General features: G+C 50.2%; 1 protein-coding gene across 1 annotated transcript; it reads right to left on the minus strand.

Annotated features, from left to right (window-relative positions):
- Window positions 1-388: 388 nt before the first annotated feature.
- Window positions 389-17,920, minus strand: acsf3 (acyl-CoA synthetase family member 3). Its single transcript, XM_084682805.1, has 10 exons — window positions 17,783-17,920; window positions 16,227-17,056; window positions 15,301-15,456; window positions 11,962-12,116; window positions 11,467-11,612; window positions 9,285-9,382; window positions 9,047-9,173; window positions 2,896-3,030; window positions 2,623-2,734; window positions 389-957 (listed from the first exon to the last, which is right to left on the minus strand). The coding sequence occupies exons 2-10, from the start codon at window positions 16,983-16,985 to the stop codon at window positions 840-842; spliced, it is 1,806 nt and encodes a 601-aa protein (XP_084538931.1). The 5' UTR covers window positions 16,986-17,056; window positions 17,783-17,920; the 3' UTR covers window positions 389-839.
- Window positions 17,921-22,192: the final 4,272 nt, after the last annotated feature.

Consider the following 22,192-nt stretch of genomic DNA (forward strand, 5'->3'; position numbering starts at 1 on the left):
CCCCGCTTCATCACATCTTGTCCCTTGTGTGTCTCTCTCTCTTTCTCTCGTGTTGTCAGTTTACTCCTTTCTCGTTTTACCCGTCTCTCTCAGTGCCATCCCTTCCTTATCTTTGCCCTCCCTTTGCCTTTCCACCCTTGTTCTCCTTCATTAGTTCGAACCAGAGAGAGAGACAGAGAGAGAGAAAGAGAGAGAAGAATGGATGCCGATGATGGCACATCCAGCTGTTGTAGAGAATATCTGGAGAGACTCTCTGCCTCCAGGCTCTCATCACACCTGTGTAACCACAGCTGCTTGTGCACGCAAGCTACCTCCGTCTCCCACATATGTACAGTCACATTAAGGCACTCACAGTACAGGTCCTTAAATCAGACTACAACAACTCAAGAATACTTCATCTATATATTACACGTTAAAATAAACGTAAAGCAGTTGACACTCAGACTATTACAGCCTTGTACATCCTCTTCCAGTGTACATAAACTCAATGTGTGTTTTACAGCTTTGATCACACTGTTTCTTAATGTCTATTTGTGTCAGTATTATCATTCATCTCCTGGTGTGCCTACAGCATGTTGATGATTGGCGCTGTCAGTTTATACACGGCAGTGTTGTGAAAATCATCATCACCTTATCACAACAGCACCACTCATCATCCATTTAACCATCCTGTTGTGGGTCACTCTTAGGAGCATACATGAGTGTTTGTTTCTCCGCGAGACAGTTAGAGAGGATGGGCATTGGAAAAAGACAGCTAAAATGACTGGGGTCTGTCCTGGTTTGAGGGGAGGGGATGGCGAAAGGAAGTGCTGTTCTCCACAGGGAGTGATGTCATCCTCCTAGCTGGGGGAGACGGTCCGGAGCAGGTCCTTCTTGTTGACTTTGCCCATCTGGTTCCTTGGCATCTCCTCCACCACAAGGATCCCTGTCGGGATGGTGTAGGGGGCCATGTGCTCCCTGACACACACACACACAAACACACACAGACACACACACACACACATACACAGACAGACTTGTAGCGCATGTAGAGAAAAACAAATGTGCTGCAACAAAACAAAAAGCGAGCCCTTAGGCCAGGAGATAAGGAGACACATCCTTCATCCCTGGTGAAGGGAGAGTCTCCCGGCCCAGAGGCAACGCACGTCACTCTCTCCACAACCAGCAGGAAATACAAATGGAATAAAACATAGAGCAACAGAAGGTTGAGGTAATTAAATGGTTTCCATTTGAGTCCTGGAGCCTGAAGGTGTTTCCTGGTATCATGGTATATGTTTTATAGTGGAGAGATGGCTTTCTGGTTTGTTTGTGTGTGTGTCTGTCTGAATAATACATATGCTTTGTTTCTTTCTGTGCCTTGAAGCTTATGTGTTCAAAAGCCCTTCTCTCTCTCTTTCGTTCTACCCCTATACACATGACATATTAGTGTATTTGTGTCTGTGTGAATGTGTGTGTCTATGTCAGTGTGTACGTGGGTGCGTGCGTTTGTCTTTTCGGACCCATTTTCTCTCTCTAATGGGTCTTGTACATGTCCTAACACACCCATTTCTCCAAGGCTTTGTGTCTGTGTGTGTGCTGAGGAGCTAGTGACACAGATACAGGCTGACAGTTGAAGTCAGGGTACTGAGGAGTGAGCATCCATGCACTTGTTTGTGTCTCCCTCCATCTCTCCTTCCCTCCATCTCTCTTGCAGTCCCACCCTCTATCCCTCGGCCCTCTGTCTCTCTCCATCCCACCCTCAGCTCCCCCCTGTTATCCTCCTCTCCTTCCCCCCAGCACTGCCCATCCTCAGGCCTTACCCCAGTGCTGCTCGGCCACCACCCACAGAGAGAGAGAGAGAGAGAGAGAGAGAGAGAGAGAGAGAGAGAGAGAGAGAGAGAGAGAGAGAGAGAGAGAGAGAGAGAGAGAGAGAGAGAGAGAGAGAGAGAGAGAGAGAGAGAGAGAGAGAGAGAGAGAGAGAGAGAGAGAGAGAGAGAGAGAGAGAGAGAGAGAGAGAGAGAGAGAGAGAGAGAGAGAGAGAGAGGAGAGAGAGAGAGAGAGAGAGAGGGAGAGGGAGAGGGAGAGGGAGAGGGAGAGGGAGAGGGAGAGGGAGAGGGAGAGGGAGAGGGAGAGGAGAGAGAGAGAGAGACAGGCACAGAGAGTGGAGACAGACAGACAGAGGCAGAAAGAGATACAGAGAGATGAACAGGCAGATATATATAGAGAGACATACAGACGAAGAGACAGACAGACAGTGACATTTAGAGAAGGAGCAGGAGAGCAAACAGAGACCACCGCAGCCCCCCCCCCCAGCCTCCCTCTCATCTCTCCACCTCATTAGTCAACATCTGCCCTTGGTAGCTGGAGTGAAACAAATGGACTTCTTCTCTCCCTCTCTAGTCCAGCAGTTAGGTAGCTATTGATTGTGGTCTTAATGAGCAGTTCCTATTAATAGCAGAGTCCTGGGGGGAGGGGGTAGAGTCAGGGTGTCCTCTGTCTTACAGCAGACACTGGCAATTATACTGTACTGTATCAATACTGTTTGTCTAATACAAAGCTACATAATTTAAATGAATAATTCTACAATATACTGGGTAAGGTGTCTGTAGTTGCTGGGTGTGGTGTTTGTACGTGTGTGGCTACCTGGCCCAGGCCTTCAGTTCTGCCAAGGTAAGGCTCCGCCCCCTCTTCAGCTGCACCACGGCGGTGACCTTCTGACCCCAGGTGGGATCCCGAACACCAATAACAGCCACGTCTGCAAGGGATAAAGGTCGTCGATCAAACCAAGGGTACGCAATGACTCATGGCAGTTCACCTAGTTTCCCCTCGACGAACCACACCGCAAATTGTCCATCTGAAGAGTGTGTGAGTTGGGCACTAGTCCTCTGGTGACAGACTGGAGCGGTGACCGGTTACCTAGGATGTCCGGATGAGCCAGTAGGTGGCGCTCCACATCCAGAGCGCTGATCTTGTAGCCTCCGCTCTTGATGATGTCGACAGAGGTGCGGCCCATGATCCAGTAGACCCCGTCCTTGAACACTGCGGTGTCCCCTGCCGGAGGAAGGAGGAAGAGAGGGTGGGAGAGAGAGAGAGGGTGGGAGAGAGAGAGGAGGGTGGGGGAGAGAGAGAGGGTGGGAGAGAGACAGGAGGGTGGGGGAGAGAGGGGGGGGGGAGGGTGGGAGAGAGAGAGAGAGAGAGGGGGGGAGGGTGGGAGAGAGAGGGGAGGGTGGGAGATAGAGAGAGGAGGAGAGGGGGGAGAGAGAGAGAGGAGGAGAGGGGGGGAGGGTGGGAGAGAGAGGGGAGGGTGGGGGAGAGAGGTGGGGAGGGTGGGAGAGAGAGGGAAGGGTGGGAGAGAGGAAGGAGAGTCGTCATGGGGAGTTGTCGCACAGCTCAGCTGTGGAACCCAGGACTCATGTCTGGTCTACTGGCTAGCTGTCTGGGCCCCCTCCCACTCTCCACTCTAACACAGCCTGCACGCAGTGGAGGGCCTCACTACTCCCCCCTCTCATCCCCCTCCACACACAGGCATGTATTTGTCTCCCTCATACACATACTGCACAGGTGTGCCTCTGTAATGCCACACAAGCAGAAGCACACACACACACACACCAAACGCACAAACACACACCTCACATGTGCGCGCACATATACGCAGATACACACACTTGACTAGTGCCCTTCGTCTTTCTGCCATGTAGGCCAGCTGACTCCCCATCATAAAGTAACAACATGCCACCTATCGGGCGCATCCCATTAATGGCCACACGCACACACACAGACACACACACACACACACACACAAAGAGGGGCTGTCATCTCACTGCCACACTGGACTCGACTGAGACTACAGGAAGTGTGATTGTGTGTGTATGTGTGCGGTTGGGGTAATTCACATTCGGACAGATGTGTTGGGGGAGGTCAGGCAGGCAGGCTAGGTGAGGGGCTGGGGGGCTGGCTGGGGGGGCCGAGGCATGAGACAGCCAGGTGTGAGGACTGGGGCTGGGGGTGTGAGGGGCTCAGCTGGGGTGCGATGACGACGGGAAGTGGGTCACTCCAGATGAGTGTAGAGAGAGGGGCAAGAGAGATCTCATCGATCATTACAAAGTGTGCATCCCCAGCTGATGTTTGAGGTGTGTGTGGTGTGTGTGTGTGTGAGTAAGAGAGAGAGAGAGGTTAAGCTGGTGCTGGGGAGTGTATTGGCCTGAAGGTGAAGGGTGGTGACAGGCAGAGGATCTGCAAGGTCACTTTCTCTCGCACGCAAAAACGTGCACATTAAAGAACTCTTATCATTTTTCATTTTTGTTAATTGTGCCTTTTTGTTTTTTTTAATTGTGCCTTTTTGTTACAGTAGTGATTATGTGGTATTGACGGTGCCATGCAAAATAAAATAATTTCTCTCCTGAATTCCACCATCATGCCTTTTTACGACACCATTCTTTTCTCTGACCTGCATCCCCTCATCTCTCAGTCTTTCCTCTCACTTCTTTCGAACTCAACATATTTCCCCTTTTTCTTCCCATCCTCTCCCTCTGGTTCTTCCTCCTGTGACCGGGGTTGCCTCTCCCTCTCTATCCAGCACCTCTCTCCACCTCTCACTCCCTCTCTATCTCTCTCTCCACCTCTCTCTCTCCACCTCTCTCTCTCCACCTCTCTCTCTCTCCACCTCTCTCTCTCTCCACCTCTCTCTCTCCACCTCTGTCTCTCTCTCTCTCTCTCTGAGCCTCCAGAGCATCAATAGTGGGCCCATCTGTTCCCATACATCACGCACTTCATTTCAGTTTATTAGCCGGGATAAATCATAAATATTTCATTATACATCACGCCGGCTGTCGGGCCCACCACACCATCTATCACCGCCACCCCTCCTTTCCTGTCTGCACGCTGCTCGCCGACTCTAAGCTTTCCAGTCTATTAAACAAGATTGATACAGTGTGTAAATTTAGATATTGGGAATTTCTTCACAGACCACTGCTCAGCCCTGATAGGCCTGGGCGATGAGGGAGAAGGGATGGTAGGGGGGGGGGGGGGAGGAAGAGGGGAGACGGGGGAGACGGGGGAGGAGGAAGGTGGGAGAGTGGAGGGGGTTGGGGGTGGTCAAACTGGCAGGGTGTTAACATCAGTACTGGGGTATCTGCAGTTGCCTTCCTCAACCCCTTCTATCCTTTTTGTCAGGGGGGAGGGGGGGTTCAAGAACCGGGCAGGGTTCTTGGGGGACGACTGGGTAGGCCTGTTCTCCATGTAAATAGAGAGTAGAATGAGAGCATGCGCTGACTCCTAATAATAAGACTATTTTGTGTGTTTGTGCCATACCTGAGCAGGGGGAGAGGTAGACCAGTGAGCACTTCTACACACTTTCGAGCCTAACGACAGCTGAGGGTTTGCGAGGTTTGACGATGTTTCACTATTGTCCAAATGAACGACACAACAAATCCGCACAACAAAGCCGGTTCAGATGACTTTGAGTGCTGCGGATGTGACCTTGTGTCTGTAAGGCAGAAGAAAATAAGAGAGGGAGGGAGCATGTTTGGAGCGAGGGAACAGAGGGAATTAGGCTCGTGATTGGAGAACGGACTGATAAAAGAAGAGAGGAAGAGAGGAGGGAGGGGTTGTTGGGAAGTGTGTTACTAGTGTTACACACACACACACTCTTTAGGCATCAGTCTTGGCACTGTTATGGCATTGAAGGCAGATATGGACGAGTGGCTTTCTTAATTAAAACGATAAGAGGCCTAATTGCGCTGGGCTTTCATCTCGTTCTGAGGCATTAAAGAAACGAAGGCTCCGCCGAAATATGAAAAGACAAGTGGCGAGCAGAGACGACGGAGGGCAGACAACGTCACAGATTATTTGTCCATGGACAGACAAGACCAACATCTGAGCTTAATTCACGTTTAATCGCTATACGATCGCTAAACGTCATAGACTTACAATATAGGAGGCAACTGTTGATGGTGGCTTTTTGCTGTCACCGCACAGCTACCACTTCCCACAGCCTGACTAATGTCAGTCCTCATAGACGCACACAGAGACACACCGCATAAGACACCCCACCCCCCCCCCCCCCCCCCCCCCACCAGGGCAGCTGTGGGCTCACACAGTGTGAGGTGTTGGAGGAGGACTGTGGCTCTGGAAAGGGCAGAGTGTGACAGATGACAAAGGCCAAGCTCACATCAAGCACACTCCAGTCAGCTTGCACCACAGCCACCCACACAGTCACCTAGTACCACACATATCCCCGCCTCCCCCTCCCCCCCCCCCGCCCTGGTTAACCACCCAGGCCAACCCAGTCTACAAACAAGGACAGCGCGTCCTCTTTCAGCAATTTACTTCACAGTGGAAGCTAAGCTGTCATTACCAAAACAGACAATACAGTATCCTCTATCATACACAAAATATCCACTCGAACACAAAACATTTTACATCCCTGATCACACACACAACATATCACACACACCCACACACACACACACAACATCCCTATCACCCATGTAAACATGAGGTACCCAGTGAGAGGTTATCTGTGGCAGGGTGAAACAGAGCCCACAGTAAACAGCGTTTGCTGGCCTACATGAATATTAATGACAACATTAAAGCCAGGCTGCCTAGATGGAGTAGCTAATGAGGATGAATTCCAGACAGGCTTTGACGACAATCTCAGCTCACACACTCTTTATCATCCTTAACTTTTGTCATTGCTCCTTTTTTAGTAATTAATATCCTACCAGAAAGACGTTCCACACTCGGATGAGTGATCTAATTTGTTTAATACAATGCAATTAAAGGGGGTAGAATAGCTTTATGGTAATGTTACTGATGGTGCTGCCTGTGGATGCTTCTCCTCGCCAGATAACGAGCGAGCTTCCACGATTGATAACCTCTCCCCGATCGGGCATGCTGAAACACAAGCTACTTGACTACAGTTTGCATGCTGCTGTTCTCCTCATGGTCCCCACCAACCTTACACACGCGGGCGCACACACACACACACTCACACAGTACCTGACTGTCACAACTGGTGTACCCAGGCCATCGTCTAGATGGCTCAATAGCTCTAGGAAGATGTGTGGCTGGATGAGCTACTGTAACTATGACAACTGTAACTATGACCTATTGTAACTATGACCACTGTGACTATGACCCCTTTGACTATGTCCTTTTGTAACTATGCCCACAGTAACTATGCGCTGAGCTGGAGGCTTGGGCAATGGATGAGAGAAGGGAAGACAGAGCAGTGTGGCTCACAGACACGCACATGTACACACAATTGACGACACGCACAGTGGGCAGATCAATAGGAGTAAAAGTGTGGGGAGATGGGTGGAGGGAGGGTGAGCTTATCCAAGCAGAGGATGGAAGCACTGCACAGCCTGTCTGCCACTGTTTAACCAGCAGCAGGCTAGCTGGAGACATACACACCCAAACGCTCACTCAGTGGTTGTTTGACCCCTTAAGTACCTCACGTTTCTCTTTCTTTCCTTCTGTCTTTCTTTCATTCAGGGTTAAATCAGAGAGTAGGAAAGGGGGGGCCGGGACTCGACACGGTGAGAGACAGGAACTCAGGTGATGGTGAAGAAAGAGGGGGAAAGGTGTTAGAACCAGAGAATACAGAGAGAGAGAGAGAGAGAGAGAGAGAGAGAGGGGGGGGGGTGTTAGAAAGAGAGGACGCCCAGAGAGGAGTGAGGGAGAGGGAAGGAGGAGAGGGGTTGTGTGGAGGGGAGCAGGTGCTAGGGTGTGAGGGGGGGAACTCAGAAGTGACAGGGAGGGTAAAGTCAGAGTGGTAGTCTCACTGACTCCAACACCTTGCACCAGCACACCTGTAGGCACGCACACACACACGCACCACACACACCTATATTCACACCAACGGGCACTGCTTCACACACACAACCACAAAAAGCTGTGCTGGACTGGGAACAGTTGTTAAGTGTGTGGTGTGTGTGGACGAGAGTGTGTGTGTGCGTGTTTGTCAAGAAAGGTGACTGGCTGTAGCTGGGGGACTGGTCTGTAGGGAGCTGATTCCGCTGGCTCTCATTATGTGGCCGCTGGCAGTAATGGAGTGTGACAGCAGCGTGGCGCTCTCTGGAACTCTGTCCTGCCAGCCCTTAAAGCCAATTAATCCCCTCTCCACCCTGCTGGGCTCCCACTGCCTCTCCCTGCTTCTCCCCATCCCTCCGTCTCCCTCTCCCCCAACTCTCCCAGATCCCCCACAAGCTCACCCTGCCCGTGCTGTTCATGACTCCCTCTGTCCCCATCTCTACCTCCAAGCTTCCATCGTTCTTCTCCCCTACTGGCTTTCTCGCTCTCCCCCTCTCCGGCGCTCTCCCTTCGAGCCTCTCGTCTTCCCTCGACTCCACCCCTCCACCCTTCCCCTCTCCCTCCCTCTCCCTCTCCCTGTGGTGTCCTGTGGTACAATGAGGCTCCTGGGGGGGGCTACACACTTGGCCCCGGAGAAATCTTCTCTCCTTATGACAGCTCCTCTCCTCTCCCTTCTCTCCCTCTCTGCTCTTCTACTCTCCCTCTCTTCTCCCTCGACCCAGAGGAGTCACAACCACTTAGAAAGGAAAAATGCCTTGCAGCACCAAAAACACACGAGCACCGCATTTATCAAAACCTCTTAGTCTCATCTCTCTCTCCCTCTCTCTCTCTCTCTCTCTCTCTCTCTCTCTCTCTCTCTCTCTCTCTCTCTCTCTCTCTCCCTCTCTCTCTCTCACTCTCTCACTCTCTCTCTCTCACAAACACACACTCTCACACACACACACACACACACACAAACAAACACACACCTTGCACACTCCATTTATCCTATCCCAGGACTGCAGGGAGACTTGTTTCTTAAATGTTTAAACAGCACAGGGCCTTTTTCGTAAGACTCCAAATATACAACAGAGAACATGACAGAATCATTTGTGACATTATATTTAATGTGTGCCCTTTTATGACACCATTCTGTATCTACATTTAGACTAGGAGAACTTGGGTATGTTAGAGCATCCCTAGGAAGCAGCCTATGGGAGAGTTTATGTTAGTGTTCCCTAGGTAAGCAGCTTATGAGGAGAGGGTATGCTACCTGTCTTGAACCAGCCGTCAGTAGTGAAGCTTTCCTTGGTCTCCTGGGGTTTGTTCCAGTACTTCTGAAAGACCGAAGCTCCCCTCACCCTCAACTCCCCCTCCTTCCCCTCCAGACCAGGGCGTACCTGCGCTCACACACACACACATACACACAATATTAGCAAATGGACACAATGACAGCATTCACAATCACTTGCCAGTCCATTGATCTATCAGCCGGGGCTAGCCCTGGTCACCCTGGTTCCTGCGCTGTTGCCCTCAGCGATGGTGGTGCTGGTAGCGTTCGTCATGACAATGCACACCTCCACTCCTGGAAGAGGGACACCGACTGCACCTGTACATGCAAGCACACACACATGCATGTACAGTGTCCCATTCTGTCACAATCTCACAATGTCTCTTACAATGTCCTGAGGAAGTTGTCTTGGTTTGGTGTGTGCATCATGGGCGTGTGCTGTGTGTGTGTGTCCCTTTTGTGTGAGGGCTGCTGGTGTTTTCCCTCTGAGAGGGCGACGCAGAGATGGCAGGGTAATCGTCTCTCTGCCCCCTTCACAACCAACAAGCTGCCAACCGAGGGCAGATCAAAACACTCTCCTCTCCATCACACACTCATCCAAATCCATTTAGACTCGAGCACAGGCAATCTCTCGTTCGCTCTCTCCCTCTCCCTCTCCCCTCACCCTGTCAAGGGCTTCACAGATTTTGGAGGCACAGAACATTCCAGTCACTGTACCTGACAGAGGACTGAGATGGAGAGCTGTTTCACAGGGGACAGACAGCATTGAGACTGGAGATGAATTCTAAAGAGGAGTTGAGGGGGTGTTTGGAATACAGTGGCTTGTGATGCCACTGCCTTCATTGGACAAGGCTGGAGCTTCTACAGTCGAGGACTAAGAGGTTCACGAGACAGAGATGTGTCCTGCTGGGATATGACAGCGTGCGTTTGTACTACGGGACCGTGGTGTAAGTTGAGAGTGCCTGCGTGTGTGCGCGCGCATAGCCTCCTGTTTCTGTGTGTGTGTGTGTCGTGTGTGTGTAGGGGAATGCCAGGGGCCCTGTGGCGACAACCCCGTCAGAAACACAATGGCTCCCCTGACTGCACAGAAGCCCATTAACATGGCTCCATCAGCATGCCCATCTGAACCCCCTCATTATAGCCTGCTGCAGTAACCACACTGGAGGAAGGGGGGCACGGCGGCGTGTGCGTGAGGGGGGGGGGGGGGGGGGGGGCTCTACTGTTCCATGCAGCTCCAGGCCTCCACTCCTTATGCATAATTCATCAGGCATCACGCTGTGCTCTCCACCGATTGGCCCTGGGGAGCTGACACCGCCCCCTGGAGCCAGACGGACGCTTTGACATAGGCTGGGGGGGCTGGGGGGGTGGGGGGGGGGCAGAGTGACAGAGGAAAGGAAAGGATGAAGTGTTATCGCCTGACAGGGTTACAGGAGAAAGAGTGCGTGAGTGAAACAGATAGTGAGAGTGAATGAGAGAGTGAGTGAGAGAGTGAGTGAGAGAGTGAGTGAGAGAGTGAGTGAGTGAGTGAGAGAGTAAAAGAGACAGAGAGAGAGACACAGTGAGAGAGAGAGATCGGGGGGACATGTGTCTCCTGCCAAGACTGAAGTCAGACTGGAAAACCAAAGTGGGAATAAGGATGAAAGGAAAAACCAAACAATGAGATGGAGCATAAAAGATATCTGGGAAAGAAAATAAGATATATATAATGAGAGGAAGACAAGAGACAGATCAAGAGAGAGGAAAAGCCGTGAGGAGCAGAGAGATGGGAAGGAGGGAAAGGAGGAGAGAGATGAGAAGGAGGAACAGTACAGTACTCAGAGCTGTTTGTGTCTGTCGTATTGATTGGTTTTAACCTACTTTCGACGAGACAGCCTCGATCTCACAGCACTGCTGCAGTAATATCAATACCTCCTCAACCACTGTGAGCTGCTCCACATAATCACCTCCGAGGGTTTCACCTACCCCCCCCCAACTCTCTCCTGGCTCCATTTCAAACCCATGCTCTATTTCAGACTCTCCCTGTCTAATATGGAGAGTGGGTTACCACCTACCAGGCTCTTTTGACAGGTGAATTAGCCTCACAGGCTTGTCATGACACTGGTTTGAAGACCCAGGTCTCTAACGACCCAGATGACAAGAAAAGCAAAGAGAGAAGAACAGAGTTCCATGGCAGCACCGTGGCTAAACCCCCACGTCACCTATACATCCTAAAATAACAACAACCGACAACACTGACAGGCTTGTACGACGCTGATATCAAAGCAGGCCCCAGGCAGGCAGGGAGGTAACAAACCAAGGTTGTTGGATCTATGTGTGACAGTACTGAACCCACGCCATCTTGCATGTGTGTGTGTGTGTTTGTTTGTGCGTGTGTTTGTGCGTGTGTTTGTGCGTGCGCATACCTGGGATGCGGGGTCCGTTGAGGGGGTTGGAGAGAGCCATGCCCACCTCGGTCATACCGTAGCGCTCCAGGAGTGTGTGTCCGGTGATCTGCTCCCAGCGCTGTAGGGTGGGCAGGGGGAGGGCAGCCGAGCCCGATACCATCAGCCTGGGAACGGGCCAGAGGAGCTGGTGTTACACTCAGGAGAGGATGGGGCTTCGTCTGGGCATCGTCTCTGAGCATGACAGGACAATTAAGGCAGCAGTAACAGGGTCTTCCTTAAGGGGTTAATCAGCCCTGCCCTCTACAGTCTGGGCCTTGTTTCTCCTCCTCCGTGTCGTGCAATTTGCTCTCCGCTCCGGCTCTCGCTCACTTGCAATTCGAAACACAAACACTGGTCTATCAGTCTGTCTCCCTCTAATCCACGGCTCTCTGATGGGTGACAACCGAGGGGGGACCGAACACGTGAGGAACGCTCGTTCCCCCCGTCCCTGAAATAAGGAACAGCAGAGCGAACCTGATCCTCTCTTTGCAGACCGCCCTGATGAAGTCCTGGACGTGGGGCCTGGTGAAGTTCTGCTCGTAGTGTTGGATGAGCTTGGAGTAGATGGTGGGCACGGCCATGAAGACGTTGACCACGGGAGGCCTACTACTGAGGAGAAGGTCCCATACCTGACCAGGGGCAGGCCAGGGGAAACGGAGGGGAAATGTAGAGGTGGTGAGGTGAGACAGCCTTGAATGGTAGATACTGTACATTTAAGTTGATATATAACACCCAAAATACTACAAAACAACATAATAGCACCTCATTATACTACAACACAACATAATACCACCCCGTTATATTACAAAACAACCTAATACCACCCCATATTACCACGGCTGTATGCTAACAAGATGGATGACTCCATCAGGTCCAGAGAGCTGTTGTTCTATGAAGTGTGTGTGCGCATGCGTGTAAATGTCAGTCTGTTGCCCACAAAGCCCGGTACTGGACCGTCAGAAGGAAGAATTACAGAAAGATGATGATGTTGAGGTCAGTCAAAACTGAGCTGTCCTGGCCCCAATTGACTGAGTTACTGACAGGACCCTTGCTCCTGTCTGTCACTCTATTTCTTTCTTTCTCTCTCTCACACACATACACACAAACCCATAAAGACTTGACACAGAGACAAAAACAAATAAACGAACACAAAAGTCTGAGACATGGTGTATATTCATGGAAGGACAAAGCTACTATAATACAAACAAACCCACGCATACATAAACAGAGAAAACAAAGGTGTCCCCTGTGCACCTATACGCAGTCAGAGAGACACACACCCACACACAGACACATACTGACAACACACACACATATACACTGACAGAGACACACACCCACACACAGACACATACTGACAACACACACACATATACACTGACAGAGACACACACTGACAGACAGACAGACAGACACACAGACAGACACACAAGTAGCTGCATGCCTGGTTGCATTCGTGCACACTGCGGGAGAACAGCGTGAATTAATTGAAGGTGAACGGCAGATTCTCCTTGACTACCTCCCTCCTCCTCCTCCCCTCTCTCCCTCCTTCTCCCGGGAGGCAAATACCTCCCCCTCCCCTTCCTCCTCTCTCATTCTTTCTTTCTGTCTCTCCCTGCCTCCCTCACTCTCTCCATTTCATAATTTCCTGCTTGACTGGGTCTGCTCTTATCAGTCTCCCTCTGTCTCTCTCTTCCTCTCTTTACCTATTTCTCTCCCTTTCCCTTCCCTCTCCCTCCATCCATCACCCCTACACAGTCTCTGTCCTCATCTACCGCCAATTCTTCAACTTCACCTCCTCTCTGTCTCCCCTTTAATCATCCTCCTCTTAGTTCCTTCCTCCTACACTTCTGCTGTTTAACTCTGTCACTGCTGCCTCTTTTCTCCTTTCCTCTCCTTTCTATTCTCCCCTTCTTTCTACCCTCCCCTCTCCTTCCCTCCCTTCCTCTCTCCTCCCCTCCTTTCTCCCATCCTCTCCTTTCTACCCTCCCATCCCTCTTCAACCTCTTCTCCTCTCATCTTTCCCCTCGCCTTTCCTACTCTGTCCCAACTCCCCTCCCCTCTTATCACCGTACCCCAACACCTCCTCTCCCCTGACCATATCTTCATCAGGCTTCAAACATGGGCGTATCTGGAAGGCCTGTATAGATAGGGGGAAACCGATTAGAATACTTTAATTAACTTGAAGGGCTGCGCATACAAATTCACCCTTTCTAGAATAAACAAACTTATGGAACAGACACACGCAAACACACATACACAAACACACACAGTGTAGGGGGTTGAGAGGAGAATATTGTTTAGTGTGTCTCTTCAGACCTCTCAGTGCCGGGGTTTTTCTGTCAAAACTCAGTAGAGCGGCTCCACACAGCCTTCACTGGAGAGGGGTCAAGAGGGAGGGGCAGGGGGCCAGGGGGGGAGGAATGCAATCTATGTCCGTCAAAGAGCTGCCCTCCACCTGGGGAGCAGAGGTGGACACAGGGCCTGCATCCAAAACAGCCACACACACCATACACTGTCTGCCCACACCCATATACACACACACACACACACACACATCATTTGCATTCATGCTAACAGAAATCCTTTGTAACGATCCCCAACTGGGGCTTTCCATTCACTATGACCCTGTTCTCAGTCTCCCAGTCCACCCTCCCTGGAGCGATGGGAGAAGATGAGTGTTCTTGATTTGGTTCTTACTGGACTACCAGAGAACGAGATGACGAGCGCCTCATCCTCGCTGCTGGATGAGAGCAGGTGTGGAGGTCAGCTCTGAAGCCAGTCCGAGAGATAGTGTTTACAGCTTCCCCATTCCTGTCCTCTCCAGCCCCCCAGCTGTCAATCAACACCACGGCTCCCATTAGGATCTCCTAGACCTTAAAACACCCCTGACATCACCCGCCGTATACACACACACACACACACACACACACAAACACACTGCTGCGTGCACACATCCATGCACACTGCCCATAACCCCTGCTGTACAAGCAGTATCATTCTTCAATGTCAGCTCATCGATTGATCTGGTCCTTAAGCCCTTGCCGTGAGTTGGCATTGGTCAGATACAAAGCCACACAGGGCAATCCATCACCCAGCCCCAAACACTTAGGCTGACAGTCTGGGGGTTGGAGGGGTACGGAAAGAGAGAGAGAGAGAGGGGGGTGGGGGTCAACAGTGCGAAAGAGAGGGGAAGGGGGGTGAGAGATGGAAAGAGGGAGGGGATACAGAGAGAAAGAAAGACCGAAAGGGAGGGAGATGGAGATAAAGAGCAAGGGAGAAATAAGTGACACGGACATGGAGAGACTTCTGGAAAGCAAGGAGGAGAGGGCAGGGGGGTGAAGCAAGAGGTGTCAAAGTCAAATTGTCTCTTATAAACCCCCCCACCCGACCACCCTCTCCCTCCCATACCTCCCTCCGTCTTCCTTCAGACTAACGCTGAGTGTGTGTGTGTGTGTGTGTGAGGGTTCAAAATGTGATCAGCCCCCCCCCCCCTCCCCCGAGGTACAGGCAACACCTCTACACTGACACAATTAGCGCTGACAGCTGACAACTAGCCGATAAAGGTTGAACTGAGGCAGGCGCGTGCACATGTACACACAAAAAAACATCCTCTTTTCTTAGCCAGTCAATTTTCAGAGTGAACAGGGCAAGCAGACAGGCTGACCGACACACACAGACTGTCAAACAGGCAGGCAGACTAGTTACACAGGCAGACAGAGTGACAAACAGAGGCTGTAGAGGCTGCAAAGCCTGCAGACACCCAGCATGCGAAGCCATGCGGCCAGCAGAGCTGTAACCCCTGCACCCCACCTTCTGGGGATGGAAGTCAGGCAGCATGACACAGGTGGCGCCCACCCAGAGAGGACACAGCAGCTTGTTGACGATCCCGTGCACGTGGTGCAGGGGCAGGGTGTGCAGGATGACGTCCTCCCTGGACCACGCCCACTCTGACACGAGACCCTTTACCTGGTGGGAGGAGAGGGGGAAGATGGAGAGAGAGAGGGAGAGGGGGAGAGATAGTGATGATGTGAAGATTGTTTCTGAATCCAGGTCAACGTGGTACAGAAAAGGCCTACATGACCGTGGTCAAACCGAGAACACAAATGGACAGTGCAGCACCAATACGGGAGTGAATTTCTCTTCTTTCTTTCCCATCTCCCTGCTTCTCGTCCCCCCCCCCCTCTCTCTCTCTCTAGGCTTGTTACAGACAAATGAAGCTCCTGTTTGATTGAGGGAGCTTTAATTTTCCACTCTACTGGACATGCAGGTCAGTCTGAGGGGAGCTTCACTGAGACTGACCTGAAGAGAAGGTGGCCTTGGTGTGTCATTTGGCTGATTACTCAGACAACTCGAGTGGAACAAAAATAGAGTGACAAGGCAATGTCTATGGCAGGAATGATACAGACCCCCCACTCGAAATAACAACATACGCACATACTAATGTCCACACAGACAGATGAGAGAGAGAGAGACAGAGAGTAAGAGAAAGAGAAAGAGAGGGCTACAGGGCAGGGGTTAGTGTACGACCATCAAGCCACACTAGGCTCGGTGTCTAGACTACATTTCCTGGGATATCAAATTCATCATGCGACTTTCAATACAACTGTTTCCTGTTTCCCTTCAGGAAGATTGGTAGGAAACAGTTCCCAAATACAATGAGCAACATGCACATCCAGTAGGCGTGCTTATTACAAAACCATACTAATCACTCAAAAACTCATAGACTCCATATTTACCATGGCCAAGATGCTGTTGTGTGTGTGAAGCACTCCCTTAGGCCTTCCCGTGGTCCCACTGGTGTAGATAATCATGGCAGGCCGCTGTGCCCAGTCCCTGACGCCCGCGCCAGCCTCAACCAGATCCGCTTCCTCCAGGGTGTCCAGGTTGGAGGAGGGGGGCAGCAGCAGACATGGCAGCCCCATCCCCTGTGCCAGCAGCTTCAGGGTATCCCCATATGGGTCCCCCGCCACCAGCAGGGACGTCTGGGAATCTGAAACAATGTACTCCAGCTCCGATGGCGGATGCTTCCGGTAGAGTGGCACGGCCGTCCCGCCACACATCCATACAGCCCACTGGGCGACTGTGTAGGAAGCATCGTTGGCACACAGGAAGGAGACGCGTTTCCCTTCCAGGTCACCTGACAGGCAGCCCAGGGCAGAGGTGATTTTCCTGGCCAGGCTGGTACTGCTGTCGTACAGCTGTTTGTAGCTGTGACTACCGCTGCTGTCCACTATGGCTAGTTTATCTCCATAGGCAGGGGCACGGGTGAACACTGGCTTACTGCTCCCTCCTGTAGCTACAGCTGTCCTGTAGACACCAGAGGAGCTGTAGGCTCTCTTCTGAGGTAGAACTACATTTCCCCAAATCCACCTGGTCACCACACAGTGTGAGCATCCAACCACAGCAGAGAGCCAGAGGGGGCCAGTCAGGACTTGAGTGGAGGCAGATAGGTGAGCTGCTGTTGCTACTGATGCTGCTCGTCCTGACAGAATCATGGTAACAGACAGGCTCTCTACTCTGCTCTCCCAATACACACTCCGCCCTGGTTCAGATCAGCTGTAGCAACCTTTTTGAATATGAATAAAAAATGATTGATTATTCTAAGCTCACAAAACAAAATATATATTGTTGCATGTTAAAAACTGCTAATTACACAGTCGTGATGTGACATCACGTGGAACCATTTGGTACTCAAGCTCGAATGCAGTGCTCATAGGCAGTTGAAATACTATTTATACAAGTTCTGCCAGTTGTATACCAACTTCAGTACCTTTAAACCAACTCCCTTTACTCATTACAATTTCTACCCCTGGTCCAGTTAGTCTTCTGGTAAGCCATTAATGTATTTTCATTATATACGATAACATCGACTTGAATGGAAATCCACTGTTGTTGGCAATGAGATTCTTTGACATTGGGACTAAGGGCAAAGATCATTTTACTTCTCAGACAATGTAGACAATACATGCAGTCACAATGAGTACTGTAGGCATGGATATGATCAGTGATAAAGCATTTAAATTGTATTCAATATTGTACTGTTAAGCTTAAAACAAAATAAAGAAAACAGTACAAGCTGGATATGTAAATAGCCAGCGAATAATTAGTTGGTAGCTAGTAGCAAGCTAGCTGACATAGCTTAGGAAAGAGGGGAGGGAGGATGACAGAGCATGCAAATAATCCCGCAAATGTATCGTTTTTTTGTGTGTGTGTTTTACTGTTCCTAACGAGTAGTATTTTGTTTTAAAAACCCAACTAAAGCTACACGTCCTGTTGCAAAAATGAATCTTACCCAAACACCGGTCATTTGACTCGACGCACGGCGTGTCGATAGTTTTCTTCCGGAGGGAAACAATCTGTTAATGTATCGTTCCACACTATTGAGAGAGATAACAAAGCACCACAAAATTGCAACCATTTTGGTTAGAAGTTTGGGGGTATAACGGATGTATTTTCACTAACTCACTTATTTTCATTTTTACTGACTCACTTACCACAGACTTCAACATAGCTTAAATGCAAAGTATGTTTCTTATAGTTGAACTCAGAATGAAGACAGAATACATTATCAAGCATAGCAAACATTTTCTAAAGGGTCCAACTTCAGTTCACTAAAAGGTGAACTGTTATGGTAAGGTTCAATATCAGTATGTCCATACAAGGTTAAGGGCATGCTCATCCCCTTCCCGCTCAACCAGGTGGCATCTGTTGTTGGGAGTCACACAAGACCCTTTGTGTAAATGTGTCAGTTAAAGCTGAGATTTCACCCACAAGGCACAGAAGGGAAGACACTAGACTGTGTGGGGTATGCACCCACCACAGAGTTGTTTTGGCATCAGATCCCTCTTGCCAGATCTCCAGCAAGACCGTGCCAACTAACGCTTGGCATCGTCTCACAGAATAAGCAGGCACATTCAGCCAGCAGCTGGCAGTCGCGGGCCTCAGATAAGAACGGTTCAGACGTGGCACTTATTCAAAAAGTTTTCTCTTCCCCAAACCCCTCCATTTCAAACAAGGATGGCATGTTCCTAACGAACTAGAGGCTTTGTCTCAGAAACTCCCCTCCTTTTGCAGGAGTAGTATCGTCAGAGAGAGCGCGTTCCATTCGCAGGGAGTACACCAGTGGAGAAGATGCTATGAGAGCTAGCAGTTACTGCATAGAATCTCCACAGAGGATGCTCCTAACCAGGATACTGGCTCAGAATTCAACAATACAGATGGCTTTGGTGCACTGCGACTTAAATCAGCTAATGTGGATACAAATTGTGCCTGGAATGTGTGGATTTGAGTCTCAAATGTCCCGTTTTAATTGGATTAAGGGGTTTGTTTTTGGGTCACTATGGTGCGGATGCGCATATGGCAGCTGTGCGGTTTCAGTCTTTCAGTGGTACGGAACTGAGCTGGAGAGCGACACATGCAGGGGTGGACAGTAAAGAGTTGAGGACGGCAAGTGGGCATGGCGACCTAGCGGGCACAAGCTTGGCATTCAGCTCCATGTCTGCCTGCCCGCCTTCCAGCCAAACAGACTTATTCAAACTCCTCAGCGGAACTATCAGGAATGAAGTGGGCAGACAGGCAAGATGGCCGCCAGCGGGCGCCAACACCTATCTTGGCTGGCACAGGATCACTACACAAGACAACGGATGGAAGTAGGGACGGAAAGAGGCAACGAGAGAGAGATTGAGAGAAAGGGGTGGGAGAGTAACATTGACGGGTGCACAAGGAAGGGAGGGAGAGAGAGAGAGAGAGAGAGAGAGAGAGAGAGAGAGAGAGAGAGAGAGAGAGAGAGAGAGAGAGAGAGAGAGAGAGAGAGAGAGAGAGAGAGAGAGAGAGAGAGAGAAAGAGGGAGAGCGAGAGAGAGAGAGAAAGAGAGAGAGACAGAGAGAGAGAGAGAGAGAGAGAGAGAGAGAGAGAGAGAGACAGAGAGAGACAGAGAGAGACAGAGAGAGAGAGAGGCAAAGCTTCCCATCATATCTGAGAGGAGTGTGGAGGGCGAGCTGGGAGTTGGGAGCTGAAACCACGGGGAGTGCCAGAACATGTGTCAGGTTGGCACCAGTGTGAGAATGTCTTCTCTCTCCCCCTCCTCCTCCCCCATTCCTCCCCCTTTTCCTCACTCTTGCCCTGCTTGGAACACATGGTACGTCAGCAGCGGCATCTGGCCGCGCTGACTCTCAGCAGCTGCGTTTCATCTTCACCAGTTGGGACGCTTGGCACTGCCACTTCATCAACTACCTGTGGCTCCTTGTGGGCAAGAAGGGGGCTATGAATAATTTCAGAGCTGCAGCTGCAAACTTGACTCCTGTCCAAGAGATGCGGCAGCACTGTAAACATGCGACCGCCTCACTACACAATCTCGCCACCCGTATACTAACTAACACGGCTGGCGGGCCTGCACACAGATGCACAGCGACTGGAAAGGCTGCCTGTGGAGATAGTTTATCCACGGAAGAAATGGTTTATCTAGGTGAGAGACTGGACTAGCGAGAGGACTTTCTAACTGGAATAAAATAGTGGATAAACAGATGGATGGACTCATGGATGGATGGATGGATGGATGGATGGATAGATGAATGGATGGATAGATGGATGGATGGATAGATGAATGGATGGATAGATGGATGGATGGATAGATGAATGGATGGATAGATGGATGGATGCATGGACGGATGGATGGATGGATTGATTCTGAAATGTCTGGAATCCTGAATGAAGATGGAATATAATAAACAAATAAGCCAAAGCACATCTAATGGGGGGTAACGTTAAACTCCTGTCATGCCCATTACAAAAACTCATCTTGTCCTGAAATCTCCCTTTTTATGAAGGTAATCCTGTTGAAATGTTGGTGTGCCCAGCTCAAATCTGAGTGCCCTGATTCACTCTGTGGCTTGACACGTCTGCTCTGTTTACTTTCATGGACCTGCCCTGAACCCCGATGATGCGTAATGCTCCCCATCTGCCCAAAAACATGTTTGGTTATGCTGCTCCGTTAATTAAAATGTCTTCTATGAAAGGCCCCACATGGCACCTTTCTGGGCCAATTTCCCAAGCTGAGACACCATGGATCTCCTTCTCGTCAGCACTTCTCCTGAAGTGATTAAAAATTGTTTCCAGTTGTAAAGTATATACAGCCTCATTTCTGACAAAGACTGGCATATTAACAGAACCATGAAAGCAGACCTCGAGTGTCTCTCATATTGAACAAAACTACTCAGGTTTAAGCACCAGTAGAAGCCTTGTACCAGGGGGCTGACTGACAGAAACTCATCACTTTTTTTTTAATCACCACCGCTTTTCTATGTAAGTGAAGCAGACATCCACTTTTGGAGCCTGGGGTTTGCCCTTAGCAAGCTATGCTACGTGACTTTAATTCAACATTCAAACCTTTTGTTTTGTTTTATTTATTTGGTGTGTGTCTCAGTGTGTGTGTCAGCCTGTACAACAGTACCGGCAATGGTGCAACGAGACTTTGAAGGCAAAACAGATCATTTCTGTCAAGACTGAGCGGATTGTACACATGTGACAGTGTTGACCCAGTGGGACTTTGGCTCCATCTGTGTGGGTCTGACCCAGTTTAGCCCTCAGCCATGTCCAACTGTTCCGCTTCCCAAACATATGTGCTGTGTTGGGGGATAAGCGATCATGGCCACGCGGGACGAAGGAAACACACACACCAGATATGAGACTGTGACACTGGACCCTGCTTCCTGTCTAAGCCTGCCTCACACAGCATATGTCATCATCAAAGCCCACCCATTCTGTTTCACTATCACACTCAAAGGAAATCCTTCTTCTTACCCCCTCCTCCATTTCTCCCCATTCCCCCCTGCTCCTTCACCTCCTTCTCCTGTACTTTCGACTCTGATCCCTTCTGCTCCTTTCTCATCCACTTTACTTCTACATCCCCCTCCTCCAACCCCTCCCTCCCTCCCTCAGTCCTAAAATTCGGTTATCACATGGTCTGAATGAATTTGGTGTGTGCTGGGGCGTAGGTTCATAAGCACCTATGTGTCTTTGTTTGTATGCATTTATCTTTAAATATCTGACAATTTATGTGTGTGTATTTGAAGTCTATTGCAGTCCTATTATATCACTGCCATCATGCCAGTATGACCTGTGACTCCTTAATATCCCCTCAGCATTGCGTTGGCCAATCAACCACCAACCCTGAGAGTTGGCAGGACTGTCGGTGCCACACAGCTGAGCGAAGCACCAGCCTGGGCAGCAGCAGAAGCGGCACTGGGGGCTTCCCGGGTTCCCCATGTTGGCAGACAAGCATGCAGACGAGGCAGTATCGCTGCACAGAGCAAGGTCCCACAGGGGAGAGTGGTGTGTGAGGACATATGGGCCACCAGGCGAGTGATGAGCTGCTTCTGTGAGCCTCTCATGGCCTGGGAGGGAGGGCTGCTTCTGGGGGATTTAGGGGCTCCATGCCCCTGTTTGGGTTGGCACTCAAGCTGCTTAACCATTATAGGGTAGTCGCACCACATATGGTATGTCTGGAAACTTGTAGTGAATTTCAGGGACTGAAGACAAAGTTATACTGGATATATGGGCCACCTGGAATGTTATGTATTTATATTTTATATCTTATATCTATATATCTTTGACCTTTTTTATACAGTACATAGTAATGTAAAATGTAACATAATGGTAACTCCTTCCATTTATTCCCCACTACAATACCTCACAACATCCAAAG

Source organism: Hypomesus nipponensis, chromosome 19, assembly GCF_054491055.1.
Source record: "Hypomesus nipponensis isolate SF chromosome 19, ASM5449105v1, whole genome shotgun sequence".
In the NCBI taxonomy this organism is placed as follows: domain Eukaryota; kingdom Metazoa; phylum Chordata; class Actinopteri; order Osmeriformes; family Osmeridae; genus Hypomesus; species Hypomesus nipponensis.